Source organism: Polypterus senegalus, chromosome 8, assembly GCF_016835505.1.
Source record: "Polypterus senegalus isolate Bchr_013 chromosome 8, ASM1683550v1, whole genome shotgun sequence".
Lineage (NCBI taxonomy): Eukaryota > Metazoa > Chordata > Cladistia > Polypteriformes > Polypteridae > Polypterus > Polypterus senegalus.
Window position 1 is genome coordinate 90,733,698 of NC_053161.1, and position 20,703 is coordinate 90,754,400.

General features: G+C 38.5%; 1 protein-coding gene across 5 annotated transcripts in view; it reads left to right on the forward strand.

The window, feature by feature from the left end:
* The window catches only part of impdh1a (IMP (inosine 5'-monophosphate) dehydrogenase 1a), a 181,640-nt gene that overhangs the window by 53,322 nt on the left and 107,615 nt on the right, over positions 1-20,703 (forward strand). For 2 of the 5 annotated variants that reach the window (XM_039761441.1, XM_039761442.1), the window contains exon 2: positions 10,825-10,923. In XM_039761441.1, coding sequence (XP_039617375.1) covers positions 10,825-10,923 — 99 coding nt within the window. Of the gene's footprint in view, positions 1-9,603; positions 9,791-10,173; positions 10,294-10,824; positions 10,924-20,703 lie in introns of those variants that run through there. The other 3 variants (XM_039761444.1, XM_039761443.1, XM_039761445.1) reach the window with 3 other exon arrangements.

Consider the following 20,703-nt stretch of genomic DNA (forward strand, 5'->3'; position numbering starts at 1 on the left):
GAGGTCTGCTTTCCCTATACTGCTTCTGTGACTCATTTTTAGAAAATGATATTTTGATGGGGCATACCTGGTGCACAGGTCATATATAGGGCTCAAAAAAAATTAAAGGAACACTTTGAAAACACATCAGATCTCAATGGGAAAAAAAAATCATGCTGTATATCTTACTGATATGGACTGAGTAATGTGTTAGGAACAAAAGAATACCACATCGTTTGATGGAAATGAAAATTATCAACCTACAGAAGGCTGAATTCAAAGACACCCCGAAAATCAAAGTGAAAAAGTTGCGGCAGGCTAGTCCATTTTGCCGAAATTTCATTGCAGCAACTTAAAATTGTACTCAGTAGTTTATATGGCCCCCACGTGCTTGTATGCATGCCTGACAATGTCGGGGCATGCTCTTAATGAGACGATGGATGGTGTCCTAGGGGATCTCCTCCCAGATTTGGACCAGGGCATCATTGAGCTCCTGGACAGCCTGAGGTGGTGGCGTCGGATGGTTCCATTGGATTTAGGTCAGGTGAACGTGGGGGTCAGTCAATGGCATCAGTTCCTTTATCCTACAGGAACTGTTTGCATACTCTCGCCATATGGAACACTGGACCCACTGCACCAACATAGGTTCTGACAATGAGTCCAAGGATTTCATCCTGATACCTAATGGCAGTCAAAGTGTCTTTGTCTAGCTTGTAGAAGTCTGTGCGTCCCTCCATGGATATGCCTCCCCAAACCATCACTGACCCACCACCAAACTGGTCATGCCGAATGATGTTACAGACAGCATAACATTCTCCATGGCTTCTGCAGACCCTTCAACGTCTGTTACATGTGCTCAGGGTGAACCTGCTCTCATCTGTGAAAAGCACAGGGTGCCATTGGTGGACCTGCCAATTCTGGTATTCTATGGTAAATGCCGATCGAGCTCCAATGCGCTGGGTTGTGAGCACAGGGCCCACTAGAGGACGTTGGGCCCTCAGACCACCCTCAAGAAGTCTGTTTCTGATTGTTTGGTCAGAGACATTCACACCAGTGGCCTGCTGGAGGTCATTTTGTAGAGCTCTGGAAATGCTCATCCTGTTTGTCCTTGTCCAAAGGAGCAGATACCAGTCCTGCTGATGGGTTAAGGACCTTCTATGGTCCTGTCCAGCTCTCCTAGACTAACTGCCTGTCTCCTGGAATCTCCTCCATGCCCTTAAGACAGTGCTGGGAGACACTGCAAACCTTCTGGCAATGACACACATTGATGTGCCATCCTGGAGAAGTTGGATTTCCTGTGCAACCTCTGTAGGGTCCAGGTTTCGCCTCATGCTACCAGTAGTTACACTGACCATAGTGAAATGCAAAACTAGTGAAAAAACAGTCAGAAAAGATGAGGAGGGAAAAATGTCAGTGGCTTCCACCTGTTAAACCATTCCTGTTTTGGGGGTCATCTCATTGTTGCCCCTCTAGTGCACCTGTTGTTAATTTCATTAACAGCAAAGCAGCTGAAACTGATTAACAACCCCCTGTGCTACTTAACTGACCAAATCAATATCCCAGAAGTTTCACTGACTTGATGCTATACTCTGATTAAAAGTCTTCCTTTAATTTTTTTGAGCAGTATATTATATGCCTTGGTTTAATGTAGTGGTGAACAATATTCTCTATACAGCACTTTGGGCCATATACTTAGGGCCAATAAAAATGCAAAATAAACCTAAGTGAAACATCATTTAGCAAAGGGTCATAGAAATAACTGTACCACCAATGATAAACTTTGATTAAAAAATATATACCATTTATACATGGCTAACCAAAGTAGACAAGTCAGAACTCCGGGGTAGTTTCAAGGATTAGAAACTCTACATGCCACCCTGCCCAGGGTCTTATGGCTGCTGATGATATATTCAGTCCAATTAACAATGGCTGAGACTCTTGAGAGGAGCAACTTCCTCCTTTGGTGGCTTGGCCTTCAACACAGCCTTGGCATCACAGCACTGCACAGAAGCAGCAACACCCTACTGTTTCCCTTCAGTGTACTGTGGAGGAATTCATGGTATCATGTACAAAGGAAGCATCCAAAACAGATGCTCAAAAGAACCAATGATGGCCTCAGTAGGCACAAAAGCACAAACACTGACAAAGCACAGGAGGTGACAGAGTTTAGGCTGAGACCGAAGGCTTTAGTGGGGATGGTGGCAACAGAAGGAGTCGGCTTGGGGTATTTCTCTAAGACCCAAGTTTAAAAGGCCCAGGGCATAGAGAAGAGGTGGGTAATATGGGAAGAGGTGCTAGCGGGGGCTGAAGAAGAAAGAATGAGCAAGATGGTAGGACTGAAACAACAAGGAAGGTGAACAAAGTGGGAGAATCCTCTGCAGTGAAAGATTTCTTAGCCTAACATCTGAAAGGCAAAATTTTACCAAGTTCTATTCCTTGTTTAAGCAGCAAAAACCTCCATGTCTCAGGTTAAAGTGGCACCCCATCATGTCTGCTTTGCTTGTGAAGAGCGCCACTGGAACATCTGCTCAGTAGCTGCCAAAAGGACCCGGAAGAAAGCTGTTACTGTTTTATTTACAACAGCATCCAAAAGTTCAGTTCTTCAAATAGTTAATACATAAATAGTCCAATAAAAATCATGTGCAAGTGAAGGTAAAAAAAAAGTCCAAATAAATAGCTCCAGTAAAGCAAGGTTAAAACATGAGGCAGAAAAGCAGTACTAAAAAAACTCACAAGCCTTGGTGCATCCTTCTTAAAACCAATGTCTCCTCTGCTTACACAATACTGGAGCCTGAAGCCAGAGAAGACATCCTTCCAACAGACACAGCCAATCTTTTAACTGTGCTCGGGCCTCTGGTGTTATCACAGGCTCCCAGCAAGCCACACAGAGCCTCGCTCCTCTGACTTCCTGCTGCTACTACTTGACCTTATGAGGGAACCCTCCTGGAATAGTCAGTCACTCCTACTCCCCAGATTGCTCAGCAGGGGTGACTCTCAGTCCCCTCTTGAGAGGCGGCCACACATTTCTCTCCAGGGACTCTCTTCCTGGCTGCTTGCCTCCACTCCACTTCGTACTGGCTCTTCTCCTGATCATTCCATTTTCGTTACCCTTCATTTCCCTTTATCGCCTCACCCTCTCTCTGTCTCTGTCTGTCACTTATTTCTCTCTTTTTTCTTTTCTCCCAATTTTGCCATGTAGGCTCCCTTCACAGAACCAATTGAGTGCAGCTACTGTCCTTCACCTGCTCCAAGCACTAGACAGACCTGCTCATGTTTGCAGGTGAATGCGCAATCAGCTAAACACCTCAATTCACCTCGGAGCAGTGCGTGCACGCATACATGTGCATCTGCACCCCCCTGAAGCCTGCATGCTCTGGGACTTCTGATAATTTATTTGAAAAATTTAATGCCATGAACCTCCATCATCACACCAACTCTGGCTGGAACATCTTCTCTGAGGCAAAGCAAAGTTAGGATCACCAATCGCCTTAACATTTCTTTAGGATGTGGGAAAAAATAAGAATCAATAGCCTGGTGATTTTTCCACACCAGTTTCACACTCACTTATGAAAAACTGAACACTCTCCAAGAGAAGAAAAAAAACTTTACAGTGTTTAAAAATTATAATGGGTGTAACATGGATACAGGAAATGCATAAAACAGGACTGTTATTACCTAAATCTGCAGAACAAACAAGAGACTTAGTAACAAACATATCTAAAACACAAGGACTAGATGGGCAGCATTCTTCTTACTTATACTGCAGTTTTTGTTTCTAATCTTCCACCCAGCCCCTAAGTAACTTTGGGTTTCTCGTGTTTTACTCCTATAGAAAACTTGCAAGAGGGCATTATTAGATAAAATTTTGTTCCTGCTCTAGGTGTGGCAAGATTGACAAAGTACAAAATATTCTGTGCGTAGCTTGACATTTTGGTACTTTTTTAGCTACAATAAAATGATCGGTGCCAATCCATCAGTTTTTATCATCCATACAGCAAGAATAAAGTGATCAAGCCATTAATCTCTCTATTACGTAAGCCTGCTTTTATTGGTCATGTTCATGGAGTGCTGAAGTTTATCTCAGTAGTGGCAGTGGGCACAAGGAACCAGGTTTAGACAGGGTGACACTCACTGCAAGGCACATGGACACCTTAATTCATCTGCACTATGCCAATCAACATAAACATATTGTATGTTATTAGACTTGGGGAGAAAACGAATATGAACATGAAAAGAATATGCAAAATCCAAACTGAATGCACCCTAGGTGCCAGCACTGCACTCTCCTCCTGAACACTTGAGTCTTTTATAAAAAAAAGACTATTGTTCATCCATCCATTATCCAACCCGCTATATCCTAACTACAGGGTCACGGGGGTCTGCTGGAGCCAATCCCAGCCAACACAGGGCGCAAGGCAGGAAACAAACCCCGGGCAGGGCGCCAGCTCACCGCAGAAAAAGACTATTGTGCTAAAAGAAAATAAGTATAATGATGTGGTTTCACAATTACAGGGACTAGAAGTAAAATAAGTATGATACAGTGAAGGAAGCCTGATGAAAGGGTGTTAGGTTTAATTTCCTGCCAACTCACTGTCTGTATGGAGTTTGCACAGTGCTCCCCTTGTCTGCATGGCTTTTCTCAAGATATACCCCAAAGACATTTATGTTACAATAACGGATGACTCTAAATTGGCTCAGTGAGTGGATAGTTCTGCAACTAAGTGGCTTCTCCTCAAAGACTTGCAGCCCCTATATTGCTAGGATAGGCTCTTCCTCCCCATGACACTAATACTGAAATATCCAGATTCAGCAAATAGATCAATAAGAATTTTGGAAGACAAATGTTTTTGAAATTTTTAAACTGCCATGACAGAACAATGTAATAAAGCAAGCACATTCAAAAAATTGATTCATAAGAGTTATCGTCATATTCTTACAGTTTTCTTTGGCTTGTTGGTTTAAGGTGAGTTCAGTGTGCAATTCTTTGCTGCTTTGTCAAGAGTTAACTTTTTTACTTTTAAACTGAACTTTCACCAATAATCCCAGTATACTATATGCTATGACAAAATACATTCATCTGTACATTTTCTAATCCACTTAGGTGCCTAACCACTGCAGGAGATCTTCAGATATACACTCATTCACATACACTGTTCCAGTTTAGGGTCAGTTAACCCAACATGTATGAAATTGGGATATGAAAGGAAAACCCAAACAGACAGGGAGAATTTGCAAAAGGTAGTGCCCAGACCAGGCATCTGTGATGTACAGTGCCCTGCATAATGTTTGGGACAAAGACACATTTTTTCCTTGATTTACCCCTCTGCTCCATAGTTTAAAATTTCAAATCAAGCATTTCAGATGTCATTAAAGTACACACTGCAGACTTCCATTTAAGGATTTTTGCATATCTTTCAGTCACACTGTGTAGAAATGACAACAGTTTTTCTATATGTTCATCCCATTTCAAGGCACCATAATGTTTGGGACATAGCAATGAAAGGTGTATTAAAGCATTCATATTTAGTATTTTGTCACATATGCCTTGTGTGCAATGATTGTTTGAGGTCTGTGATTAATAGACATCATCAAGTGCTATGTATCTTCTCTAGTGATGCTCTGACAAGCCTCTAATGCAGTCCTCTTCAGCTCCTACTTATTTTGGGGGCTTGTCCCCTTTGGTCTTCAGCATATAGAAGGCATGCTCAATTGGATTTAAATCAGGTGGCTGGCTTGGCCAGTCAAGAATCTTCCATTTTTTTAGATTTAAAAAATTCTTGTGTTGCCTTAGCAGTATGTTTGGGATCATTATATTTTTGTAGGATGAAGCACCATCCATTGAGTTTGGAGGCATTTACTGAAACTTATGCAGATAAGATGTTTCTATACACCTCAGAATTCATTGTGCCAATACCTGTGGCAGCCATACATGCCCAGGCCATAACACCCTTACCACTATATTTAACAGATGAGGTGGTATGCTTTGGATCTTTTGTTGCCACACTTTGCACTTGCCATCACTCTGATACAGGTTTATCTTTGTCTTGTCTGTTCACAAGACCTTTTTCCACAAGTCTGCAGGCTCTTTGAAGTCCTTTTTCACAAAATGTAATCTGGCCATCCTGTTTTTGTGGCTAACTAGAGGTTTGCATCTTGCAGTGTGACCTCTGTATTTCTGTTCATGAAGTCTTCTGCGGATAGCAGTGTCTGACACATACACTTCTGCCTCCTGAAGACTGTTTCTGATCTGTCATACAGGCATTTAGTGCTTTTTCTTTACCATAGTTGGAGGATTCTTCTGTCATCAGCAGTAAAGATCTTCCTTGGCCTAACAGTCACTTTGTGATTACTGACTTCACCAGTGCGTTCTTTCTTCTTAATGATATTCCAAACAGTTGATTTAGGTCATCCTAAGGTTTTATTAATGTCTCTAATGGTTTTACTCTTGTTTTTCAGCCTCTTAATGGCTTCTTTCAGTTTCTTTGGCAGAGCTCTTATCCTCATGTTGAGCAAAGGCAACTACAGACTTCAAAGGGTGAAAGCAAGCCTAGGCATCGTATCACTTGTGACGACAATTGTCCCAAACATTATGGCGTCCTGAAATGGGGGGACCACACAGAAAAAGTATTGTAATTTTTATATGGTGCGACTGAAATGTGTGCAAATACCCTTAAAAGAAAGTTTGCAATGAGCACTTTAATCATGTCTGAATTGTTTGTTTTGTAATTTTAAACTGTGGAACAGAGGGGTAAATCAAGGAAAAATGCATCTTTGTCTCAAGCATTTTGGAGGGCACTATAGCTGTGCCAACCTCTGCAGCACCACATTACCCATTACAAAAACGAAACAGTCAACAAAAACACAAAAATAATGAACACAAAAACACCACTGTAAGCTTACACATGTATATACAATGTTTGCTATTCTACTAGTTTATAAATTAGAAAATAGTATTTTTAATACTAGCAATTTTAACACTAATTAAAATTATTAAAATTTTAACAAAGTGGCATGTTAGGCATAGTTTGAAAATGCATATCCACTGAGTTAGTGAAGCTGCTTTATCCACTACTAGTTTTGGAGATTTTGTGCCCATCGATTAAGGTGCCTTTTATGCACTGAGCTCTAAATGACTTATACTCCTGTTTTCTCTCATACACTCTCACTTGATTTAAATTCATTTTCTAATATAACCTTATGTATCTGGCCTTTTTTTAGGATTTATTTAGAAACAAATATAAAATATGTACAGCCAACTCAAGAGTCTCAAGATAAGTTTCAGTAAAAACGGAAGTTCCCTACCTCATAATTTAAATATAACTTAAGCCCATATGTATTTTAATGCTCAGTCCATATTAGTTTATTTAATCTAACCGAACTGCACCACATGTACACAGACCCCTTGGACGCTCTACTACTACATCTCAACAGATTAGTTAGTGGCTTCATTATTCAGAGTTAACATTTGAACTTTTATACCACATAATACAGTAAACAGTCTCTTCCCTATAATTATACTTTCCCCATTTAACTGCATTTTAATTAAAAATAATACAGAAAAAACGTTGCTTTCACACTAAATTTACTGCAGTTTTTAAACTTGCTATATAAAACGTACAAAGCTATATGTATAACAGTGTAGCCTCACGGGACCTGAGTTCAAATCCTGGCCTGTTTTATGCTTGCACATTCCATTAATAGTTTTTGGTGGCTTCTCTGGTTTCTGCCCACACCCAAAACATGTGGGCCTTAGGTAATTTGTCTACTTCAATTTGATCCTGCACCAGTGTGTCAGTGTGTCTTCTAATGGGGGTGGCATCCTATACAGGGTTGACGTCTGCCTTATGCCTAATAGAGAAATACTACCAGGCCATATACAATTGGCATGCATATTTATATCTTCCAAGGTCCCCTTACATCTGAATTTATTTCAGTTGCACTGTTACAATAATCAGTGGCCTGGTGCTACAGTGTTAACATAGCTGCCTTGCTCCCTGGGGTGACTGAATTGAAATGTCATCTGGGACATTGCCAGTATGGAGTTTACATGTTCTCTCATGTCTGGTCTGAATTACTTTTCCACTCACATCCCAAAGGAGAGAGGTTTAACTGGCAACTATTAACTGACTTATGATTGAGTGGCACCTCATCCTGGAAGAGTTCCTGAATTGTACCCAGTGCTAAAAGATTATCAACTTGTATTGGTGATGTGGCTTCCCCTGCCGCAATGCTCTCTGATCTCATCACTAAACAACCTCAAACCTGTTCACTTCTGTTCAGGTTCAAGAGGCCAGTTTCTATATAGGCAGTGATAATAACAATAATTACATTTATACAGCAATTTTCCAACATACTCAAAGCACTTTACATAGACAGTGGGGAGCCACTTCAACCACCACCAATGTGTAGCATCCACCTACTGTAGATGATGAGATGGGATCCATTCTGACTCCAGTATGTTCACCACACATTAGATATTATGAGGTGAGGGTGTGGGAGAGATAGCCAAATAGAGACAGGTGATGAATATGGGACCAGAATGACCAGGTCATGATGGCCAATTTAGCTAAGACACCAGGAAACATCCTACTTTTTTCGAAAGATGCCCATAAATACTTTATGACCACAGAGAGTCAGGACCTGAGTTTTATGTCTTATTCAAAGGACGGCACCAATTTTTACAGAACAGTACCCCAATAACTGCACTTCAGAACTGGGAACCACATAGTTACATGCTCCCTGATGGCCTTACCAACACCGCTTCCTGCAGCAACCCAAGCTTTTCCTACATGGTCCCCTGTCCAAGTATTGACTGGATCCAAACGTTTACCTTCAGGTGGATTACATATTCTGAAGAGTAGGTGGTATGAAGGCTGGCTGAAGGGACACAAGGCAGGAAACAACTAACCAACTAACCTATTCAGCACTCTTTGGGGATGCAGGAGGTAAACTCAATCAGACACAGAGACATGGACAGTTTGGACACTGAGCCCGGAATTGAAAGTAATAAGGCATTTTGGATATGTGAGGCAGCAGTGATGGGCGATCTGCTGGCCACATTTATATCTGCCCTTTATTTTACTTTTACTATAATAAGTGTCAAAGTGTGCAGCATTGGCATTCAGGCCAGGGATGGCTCCCCTTGCAAACAGCGCCACGGAACACTTTGAGTATTCCACCACACTTTCTGAGAAAATAGCATGTATTCATCGGCAGTCCTATTCTTACATTTTAAAATTTTCTTTTCTGTCCGAGTCGACCAGGGCATGATGTGAAAACAGTTTAACACGGGCGACAGTGCGCCTCAATTTTGGCAGAAACAGTAGTTTGTATGTTTTAATATCGGGGTAAAAGTTAAAATACACCTAGACAGAAAGGCAACGTTATAATCGACAGCGTATCGTGACAGAATCTTGTGAAACAAAAAGGATTACGTAGCTGCAAAGCCTTTTATCCACATTCTCTCAAAGAACGGTGATAGCTTAGCTGCAACTAATCGGTGCCACTGAGCCTTTGTTCATCGCTTCTCTTTACTCCACGTCGGAGGAGTTACATCGCCTCCCCTCCCCCAGTCTCGCCACGTGCGGCGCGCCACAAACAGAGAGAGAGAGAGAGAAGAGGATGTGACGCGCTGCATCTCCATTCCCCTTAACAGTCCAAACTGTAGCGATTTAGCGAACAGCAATCAGGCAGTTTACTGTGCCATCAGCAACTGCATCTGGGTCAAGCTGGGACTTGGTGAAGTGCTTCGTTAATTTTCCTACATGAAGGTTGTCCGTCTGCGGATTCGGAGCTGTTAAAAAAGACAAACGTATGTGATTACTTGACAGTCACTTTGCTTAAAGATTCAACCAACATGCCAAATAAGCACGTTATTTATTTATTTTTTTAGTTGCCATCTGTCTAGGAGAGATCGCCTAAGCGTTTGTTTTGTTTTTTTTTTTTGCCGATCAAAGGCTTAACCCGAAATGCAGTCCACGTTGCATCGAATCCCGCGCGGCTTAAGAAGGAAGCTGGAGGACGGTGTAAAATAATCAAAACGCAAAGTGTTGTTACGTATGGCGTTTTGATTTTTAGGACTTAATAGGAAAATGTTTTGTTTATATCCCACGTGCTCATCTCTCATCCGTTTTATTTGATAGTTTGTATGTATGTTTATTGCCATCCGGATCGCGAGAGTAAAATTGTCACGCGCAATGTGTAGCCCACGAGAACATGTGCATGCCGGACGGCAGCCGTACCTGCAACATTGTTCGGTTTTCCTTGCGAACATATGTGTGTGAGTATAGAGCCCTCTGAAAACCTGACGTGAGGGTATGTACAACCTATTGGAAAACCTGAAGTGAAAGTACTGATCATTGGTTTTTTTTGGCAGTTTGTCGTCTTTTGTGGCCCTAGCCGTGACAGCCCTGTTTTATTCGCTTGGGGCGTGTAGCCATCGTGTGCTGAGATGGTGTTTGGAATATTTGCCGTATGTGTTTACTATGTTATTGTTGCGTTTTTGCAATTTCTGAATGAAGTTATTTCCATCTGGTGTTTGATGGAATGACTTTTAACCACGACTACTCCTTTAAATTCGAAGAGAGACGTAGCGTAGTGGGGTTGTATTTATTATTGGTGGCACAGTCGGATGCCTGTCGCCTTGCGGCTCACCAAAATAAACCAGCATGGATTGTTGACTCTCCCCTACTGTGTATTTCCTGGCTCGTCAATGATGAAATCTGTGGGCGATTGACACCTGTATCAAATACATGTATCTCACTAAACTGTCACTGTTGTTTTATAAAGCAATCTAAACTTCGTTTGAAGTGACTTGTGCATTTTTTGTATTCCTTTCTTCCCCAGCATGGCTGACTACTTGATTAGTGGAGGCACAGGCTACGTACCTGACGATGGTCTCACCGCGCAACAGCTCTTTGCAATTGGCGACGGGCTCACGTACAAGTAAGTATCAGATCCCGATTTTTATGCATCCAACCTTGCACTTAGGCAAAAGTGCTTAAAGGGAAAAATGCACGTTTTAAATCGACAGCTCAGCAAATCGCTCAGATTCTGATGGACTCACAGCAGAGCAGCTATTCTGTAATGGAGATGGATTAACATATAAGTGAGTAAACAAGCTGAAGGTATCATTTTTGTTGTATGTCTTCCCCAGAAATAAAAAGCAAATCCAGGTTACAGTTTTCTTTACTGTATATGATGTTCAAAGTGGAAATAAACCATCAAATCCAGCGCAAGTGAAAGTGGATGAGTGCAGGAGTGTGGACTGGAACCCTGGTTACCTTGATCTCACATGGTCCTAAAATGGGTCAAGCTGATTCAGAAAATGTATGTGACATTTATGTTTGTGTTATTTAGCAAACTCTTCTATCATGGTTATTTTACAAATCCCAAGTACAGGAAGAACAAACTCCTTTCAGGTACCGGTACTACATAAGTATTTGAATATCCATATTAAGTACACTTCAGCACAGTACAATTAAATGAGGAACAGCATCTGCAAGTTTCAGTATGAAGCTTTGGTGTTATGTGACTGTATGTATTGTCCTGATGTATACGTCACATGTTTTTCTACATTGTTTATTGCACTTGATCTATCCAGTGTATTTTGTACATTCAAATTCCTAACACAAGTCTGAAAACGGCATAGTCTAGCTTTATGACTCAACCAAGCGTGAAGCTATTATAAAGAGTCACATAACACATACATTGGAATAGAGTGATTTGATTGAACAGAGTGTTGTAAATTTTAAATCCTTTTACTCAGGACTTGAAATTTGGTGCAAGATTGCAGGTATTCCACAGATGTAGAAATTCACTCAAATTTGAACTTCATCTAATGTGCAAATTTCTTGCATATATTCGCTAAGCAGTCTTTCATATTTGATGCATAAATAATACTTTTTTTTTAATTAAAATTGTGCCTTATTAAGGATTTTTTTTTTTTCGTTATTTACTTTTTGTTAAGCTCACTTGCGCAGGATGTCAATATTTGCTGCAGTTGTTCTTGACTGAAATGTGCAGCTGCAGAATTCTGCAATCTGATCAGGAGTCCAGAATATGGCTGGTGCTTGATGCCTTTTGTTTAAACTGCACCTTGGAAGAAACTCTGGTAAACTTTAAGTTGAAGGCTAAAAACAGGCTGAAGTACATTCTTCTATTCAGATCAATACACAAATTCAGGAAATTGACTTTGATTGTTTAGTGAATTGTATTTAGTTTCACTCCTTTTTATTTGACAAACTGGAACGCTGCAAATTTGTGGCTTTGTTGAGGCTAAATTTAAAGACGCTTGTAATTGTTATGTCTTTAAAATTTTTAATGAGGACTGACAGCCTTTAAACCCAAATTACAGTGAAATCATTGACACATACAAAAAGAAAAAAACAATGGTCAAGAATAACCTTCAAGACAATCAGCTACCTCTCTAAATCTGAAAAGAAAGACATTTCATAATAACAATGAGGAATTTGTAGGACTCTGTTTTTCCTTTGCATACCATAATTCACCTTTACATTCTTTTTATAGTCTTCTAGAAACATTCTTTGGTTTTGGCAACAGTTCATAATAATCTCAAGGAAAATATACTCACTTGTAAACTAGTGATAGTCATTGCCATTCTCAAAGCTGCTTACTCCATTCCAGAGGAACAGAGAGCAAGAGCTAATCCTGGTGGCAATAGGCACAATGCAGGAAAAGTGCGTGAACAGGGTAACAGTCCAAAACAGGGTGCACTTATGCTCTCACACTGGGACCATCAAACTAAACATATGTTGCTTTGAAATTGTGGTAGGAAAACTGGAATACTCAGAAAAACATCATAAGGAAAACATGCTAACTCCATATAGACAGTCAGAGTGCTGGATTTTTACTGAGTCGTATGTATTTGTAAAATGACCGTTCTAATCAGTCTGCACTACTTGTCCACCTAAGCGAAGAATATTTGAAGTATATTTTAGCTAAATAACTTTAGTATCTTAAGTTAACAACATTCATACTTAATGTTAACTATTTAATGTCCTCAAAGCAGCAGATAATTACACTGTTGATGGGAAAACCAGTATCGAATGGGCAGGAAAAAAAAGTATTTTTCTCAGCTTATTTTATTTTGTATTCTCTAAATTTGTTTGCAAGTCTGGCGTTTAGCTAATTATGAGTGGAAATATCCACATGCAAAATTAAACATTTTTTAAATTTAAAATAGTTAAAATAACTATTTGAAAGAATGTCTGATAGCTTTATATACTCAAAATTTTATAGACATAAATTAAAAAAAAAAATGTTTGAAATACCAATATCAAAATGCTTGCGAAACTGCTTTTTTGTGCAAAAACACATTTTCATTTCCTCAGCACAGAATGTGGAATCCCTCTTTTAAGAGTATATTAGATTTTTTGCTGTTTATCGCCATATTTTTAGTTTGGCTGAAACTTATGTTTTTGCTCAAAGATTGAAAAAGGTAGAATAAATGAATGTAGACCCAAGTGTAGAGGGTCTAACATGCATAAACACATAACATTAACTGTTTTCCAGAGGTGCTGTGTACACTCGATATTCAGGCTGTCCTGAATTAATCACTGTGGATTTACGGATAAACTCCGTGTGAAAGGAGATTTTGGATACATGATAGCTTTGAAACAACCATTTGACCAAACACTGCCTTTGAAATCAAACCTATTGTGTTAAATTTAATAATGTGTAGTTAATAGCTGCACAAGCAGAACTTGTGTTCAGAATTACAAGACTTGTATATTTTAAATTACTTTGATGTTTCAACCAGAAGATGATCCACTGATGTGGTGGAAGGGCCATACACCAGAGTTACCTCACCTTGTCAAAGTTGCCAGGAAGCTTTTATGCATTTCAGCAACCAGTATACCATGAGAGAAGTTCAGTGGGCCATTGTCTCCCCTCACAGATCTCAGATTAAACATGAAAATAGTCAATATGTTGTCATTTTTACATTTAGGTTTACAATAAAGGAGATTGAATACACCAGTGGCCAGAAGCAATTTGTTTATGAAGAAATTCTCAATTGATCTGTTATCATTTGTGATATTTTAATGTTAACGGATTAATATTTGAGTGGTTTTTGATAGTTTTAAAATTCTGCATTTGGCATTTTGTGGTTATTACTACGCATAAATGAAATTCATGTAAGTTATTTGTGGTTTATTTATGTCAAGTTATAGCATCTGATATTAAAACTGGTTGATAACATCTGGCACTGTGAATTTTTGTATTTTAGATGAGTATTTTATGTTCTGTTACTATATTTAATGTGACAAAATATCTATGTGTATTAGTTTAAAAAAAATCCCATATTTTTAACAACCATAATAAATATTGAAAAATGTTATAATTCCGGTCACTTGAATCTTGATGTGAAATTTTGCTATCGTTCTGATTCCTATGATGGAATAGATGTCAATAATGACAGACGCTGGACCACAGCCAACTATATAGAGAAATGCCTGTGGAAAAAGTCCCATGTTGCTGTATGTACAATATACTGTAATATACAAATAATTTGGTCTAGTATATAATGTAAGATATTTGCTTAGAATTGCTTAATATTCAATGTACAGTATGGTATATCATTTAAGTTTGTTAATTGCGTTTGCCAGTTTTTTTTTTTTTTGTAAAATATTTAAAAGAAGAATGTTTTCAAACATTTTCATATTTAGATGCTTCTGTCACTCACTAGGAATTCTGTTTCATCTAGTTTATTTGGTGGTATATTTTGAATTAAAAATTTATATGACAGAATGTGCTTAAAGTAGATATCGTATAATCGCATACAAGCTTTTTACTCGAGCATTTGTAGATTTACACATTTTTTTTTTCTTCAGAGATGCATGCTATTGCTAATAAATAAGCTGTTATTGTTAAACATGTCATTTGTTCATTTGAAGTTCTCATCTGGAGAAGTTGGTATTACATGAAAAATGACTCTCTTTGGGTAAAACTGCTGTTTAAAAGTTAGCATTCATTTCTATTCATAGACGGTAAGCTCTTAAAACTTTGATTCTAGAGGATCTGGTGGAAGTTATTTCGTAAAAGAATGATACAATGTGAAGTTATTTGTATAAATATAATTTGTCTAAAATGTTTACATAGGTAGGACTTAAGGACTGGTATTTTTTTATGACATCTTTTCATTTGAATTGCTGCAGTAGGGACTTTGATACAAGTTTGGGAAGAGACTGTGGTAATTAATATAAAGCACCGATATACTGAGGTGATTATTTGGACTCTACTTAAGCTTTGGTATTGGGTAAACCTGCACAGATAATATGATGCCAAAACTCTTCTGAGCAAAGCATGTTTGTTAGAATATTTTTCTAATATGAAAAGGCTTCGCTTTGAAAAGCTACACCCCTTGACTGATATGCACAATTGTGCTTATCGAACTGAGTGTTAATAATGTGCATGCTAAACAGTCCCATGTTCTTCAAAATGCTAAACTTCACATACATCTGTCATCCCAGAAATAAGGCAAATTTTTAGAGTATGTATAAACCCATTTATTTACTTATTGTTACACTTTGAAGTTCATAGTTTTCTTGTTAAAATTCTTCCACAGCCTACTCTAAGCTTGTACCATGTTTTCAGTCTGTAGCTAAAATCATCTTGTTCCAAAGATCAGGCATTTATCCAATTTAAAGAAAAAAAAAGTTTTGCCTTTAAACAGTTGTACATTTTGTCTCTCGTAGCGACTGCTAGATTTTGTAGATAAGCCTTTTCCCTATTCGAGCATCTGTTTTCTTATTAAAGTGACATTTGAGTCGTTAATCAGTCTGATTTTTGAAATGCCAGTCTATCAGCGAGGTTCAGCTTCAGAAGGCAATGAATACAGTATATGCTAACATGTATTCGTCTTCAGCTCAGTAGCGTGTTTTGAAACTGGCAGTTCTTGATCCAAATAAAGTATGAAATCCACCCTTGTAAAAGTAGCCTGCACTTGTTAATCTGACTCTAGAGTGAATTGATCACTTTTTATGCAAATAAGAAGCTTTCTTAAAGTGCCTTGTTGGTTGAGAATTTGTTTGGACTTGTCAAACAAACTGGTGTGCACATCTTTAGAAGTCTTAATATGGTACATGTTCCTAAAAACCAGAGATGTTTATAGAGCTGTAATGAAAATATTTTTTTCTTCACCTTTGTGTTTTACATTATATTATATGTACCTTACTGACCTTGTATAAGCTGTGAGAAAAGCTGTTAAACTAGTTATGAATTTCCTGGGGTCTGTTCCAGCAAGCAGGATTAGTTTGAAATCTGGTTAAAGTAAGTCTGGATTCACCAAAATCAGACTGTTTCCATTTCAGACAACCTGGATTAAGCAAACCTGTGTTTCTCGAACAGATTAAGCTACAGATACATGATCTATGGGGCCGAAGATGCAAATACAGTAATCCCTCGCTATATCGCGCTTTGACTTTCGCGGTTTCGCTCTATCGCGGATTTTATATGAAAGCATAACTAAATATATAACGCGGATTTTTCGCTGTTTCGCGGGTTCTGCGGACAATGTGTCTTTTTACTTCCTGTACATGCTTCCTCAGTTGGTTTGCCCAGTTGATTTCATACAAGGGACGCTATTGGCGGATGACTGAGAAGCTAACCAATCAGAGCACGCAGTTAAGTTCCTGTGCGCTGAATGCTGTGTTAACCAGGAAGTCTCGTCTCGCTCATTCAGCATCAACGTGTTTCGCTGTGTAAAGAGTTGTGCTCTTTTGTGTTTATCTTTGTGCATAGTCAAGCCCTTCATTATGGCTCCAAAACGATCTGCTACTGCTTCAGGGGCCGTGCCCAAGAGCAAACGGAAGATGTTAACGATTGCCGAAAAGGTAAACGTTTTGGATTTGTTGAAGGCTACGATTCTTTTTATTTAAAAAGTAGGAAAGGAATATAAGATCTACGGCTGCAGTGTCCTTTTAATTATGGTGCAAAACAAGTTGTAAGTGGATGTAATAAGGCAGTAGTCCGGATGGAATCTGCTTTAGGGATTTTGATTGAAGACTGCCAGAAGAAGAACAATGGCAGTGCTACACAATCGCCTGAAGTGACTCCTTTAAGGGCTGTAACGCTCTCCTTTGTTGTGCAGTAAAATAAAACTCATTGTTATCGGACAAGTCATCGTGTCATTGTTGGTGAGTAACCATAATTAATTTTCTACTTACAGTACTTAGTACATGTACGAACATTTAGTGTCACTGTACACACACATTTACTGTATACTATTTTTCTTGCATTGTACGTATTTATTGCTGGTGGCATGTCTATCGTAATGGCTGTAACGTGATATCGGAGACACTCAATATCTTTAAAATAATATTTAGGTTTTACTGTATATAAACAGTGTGTTTATATACATAATTTCAATGAATCTTACCTAATATCTAAGAGAATACAAAGGGATTATGCTGTATAACTCTGCGGGGAATATTTATAAACACCGTGGGAGAGTTTATAAGGGCTTAAAATATATAAAAATAACCATACAAACATATGGTTTCTACTTCGCGGATTTTCACCTATCGCGGGGGGGTCTGGAACGCAACCCCCGCGATCGAGGAGGGATTACTGTAACTCCCTATTTCTGCTTTTTGCAGTGGGCTCAGGATTTTCTTGTTCCAGAAAGAAAGATTCGACAAAATCCAGCTCAGTTACTGAGGCAACTAATGTTCTAAAACTAGCCTGCAAAGTAGCAGGTTTAACGTGAAGATTTAATGCTTTTCAGCCTTGATAATTAAGGAGTCGAGCATTTAATCGTTAAGTCAAAGTTCGTAATTATTCTGTTATAAATGCTGATCCCAGCTGCACTATTTAACACTAGAATTACCAAAGCCTATGAAACTCGTAAATCCTGCCCACCTTAAATCCCATTCGCACCTCTCCATCAGTGTCTTTTTGTCTTCTAAATGTGCCGATCAAGACAAACAGCTAGCAGCCTACTATTCCATCCCCCACCACCGTAGAACGTGCACAAAGTTCTTCCAGCTCATGCCTTGATTATCTTGGAGTGAAGTGCTGTAGTTTTAAAGTGGAAATAATAGATCATTATTTGGAATACATGCATTTCATGTGTGTTCCGTTTCTGCAATAATCTATGTAAACACATCATTAAAACAAAAGTTTTTCATATTTTAGTAATAAATGATAAAATATAGGCATAAACTATATAATGTGTGAAGCCTGAAGTCCAAAGATCAAATAAACACTTTCACAAAAGTAATTTGTTGTCCTCTGCAGGATCAGGCTTCTTGCTTAATGTGCTTGCCACACAGTGTTTAGAACATTTAACACTGGCCTTTGACCTCATCTTCCTTGCACTCTCCTGGTGTGTCACCGCAGTGATTCTTAGGCACTGGTGTTCTTATAATCTGAAGATGGGAGCTAAAGCATGATGATTGCCGTGTTCCAGCTCCTATCTTGAGGGCTGAAGTAACATCTCCTATTTTGAATGAAATTCTGAGTGTATACCTGCCTTCTCTATTCTGTAATAAAGTTCCTGTATTTTCCATGGAAACCTAAACTCACCTTCCTGTCTCATGTAACTTTGTGAACCAAGCTTGACAATGCTTTTATTAAAAAAAAAAAGGTGCTTAAACTGTAAAAAATATTTGATTTGAAAGTGAGATGGTATGAATACAGAACAATTTAGCATCCACACACAACACAACTACCCCAGCACAAGCTCAGTTGAGCACCGACTCAGAATTTGGATATGTGTATGATATCACACCTACACCCTCACCGAGACTGCCTGAAACCGGACATTTTTCAACAGACTATCGGTGAAAAGTGTAGGAGCGGCATAAAGTATTTTTTTGCATTACATTATTATCTTAATGGGCCATTTTTGGTTTGTTGTGCAGTAATGTATATTTCGTTGAAATGAAGTCTGTTAAACCTAATATTGTATGAACTTTTGTCCGAGCCCACAAAAAAGTATTTGTTATTCTGAAAATTTCATTACTTCGGTAGTTGCTGTAACAGGATTTGACCTCTGTATGCAGTATTTTTTTTTTTTAATGTGCTACTTACCCCATATACTTTTAGTGGCGAAAAGAAATCTAAGAAAGAAAGAAAAAATCTGTTTTCATGTAGAATGAAAAGAAATAAGTTTATGATATAAGAGAGGAAATGGCAGCCAGTGATGTACAAGTGCAAATTATGACTTTTTTTGTTATTTGTTATCAATTCATATGCTTAAAAACATGCAAATCGCAGGCTTTTTTGTAAAATATTGTTGGCTACTTCATTGGTCAGAAGTTTTTTCTTTTTTAAATTTGTTTTTTGTCTTGGTCATTCTGGTGTATGTTCAGACCATAGTGTGTGTGTATATATATATAATTTATCTATTTATGGATTTATTTATTTACAGAGCTTCTGTAAAAAGCTTCATAGGAGTCACTTTTTGAACTAAAGCAGGACTCTAAACCAGTGAATGAGGGGAGAGTTTAGTCTTCAGTTCGAAGTCTTATCTTTTCCTTCATTTAGGAAAAGTCTTGGTTGTTCCAAACTTCCATTTCACAATTTTTGAGGCCGCTGTGCTCTTGGGAACACTCAAAACTTTCAAGTGGGTTTTATACCCTTGCCCCGATCTATACTTCACCAGTTTGTTTTCAGCGGTCTACAGAGACTTCCTTGGACTTCATGGCTTAGTTTTTGCCTTGTCATGCAGTGGAGTTGCACTACCTTATATACACATGTGTTTGCTTATCTAAACAATGATCAAGCCGAACTGTTAGTCACAGATGGACTCCAATTTAATTCTAAACATATTCTTAGAGTAATTAAATTGTCATCTTGCAGTCTACAGTTTCAGAACCACTGCTAAAGTATTATTCAAATTCTGTGTAAGTGCCACTGCACTTTTATTTGAAGTGGCAACATTGTTTACTTAGGAGGCATTTTGCCCTTTTGCCCCCAACTATTTCAGAGATTGACATGTCCCAATGTTGAGTACATGTGTGATGTCTGACTACTAGGATGGTGGTGCCCTCGCTTCATTTTCCTATCTTTGGACATAGAAAGTTAAAATCAAATCAGTTTTTTTTTTGGTTTTGCCCTCTGGTTATGATGACAAATCGTATTGCTTTTCAAGTTTCAACCTTCACCTGTTACCAGCTACACAGTGGCAACATCCCTGCTGCTAAAGTAAAAATTCTTATACAGTTATTTCTCAAAAACTGTGGACATATAACACTACATTAATAACAACAGGAGGAAGTTTGGGGGCCAGATGAAAGCGTTTATTATTGGAGGAGGGTTTAGAAGAACTGTTTTTTGACTTGCGATAAAGGAACATGTTCTGCTCCTGTTAGACAGGGAAAGCATATTTAGTTACTCTAGAAATGCTGCAGTTTATTTTTAACCTTTTGTTTATTTACTCATTTATTTCTAAGTTTGACCCTTTATTTTTAATCAAAACAGAAGTGTGAATATGAAGTATGAGAATGTGAATAAACAATTTCTTTTACAATGTCCAAAGCCAATAAACATTTGAGACGTTTCTGTTCTTTGCTCCATCATTAGTATTGTGTAGCAAACAGGGTGAGACTGGCCTTTTTGAAATTACACTCGGTGACAAGAAGGATAAATGCAATGGAGAAAACTGTATACAGCAGTCAGTGATTTGTCAAACACAATAGCAATGGGATCCTGTCAAATTCTTCTGTGAAAGAAAATTGTATTCGAACGTAGTAAAACCAG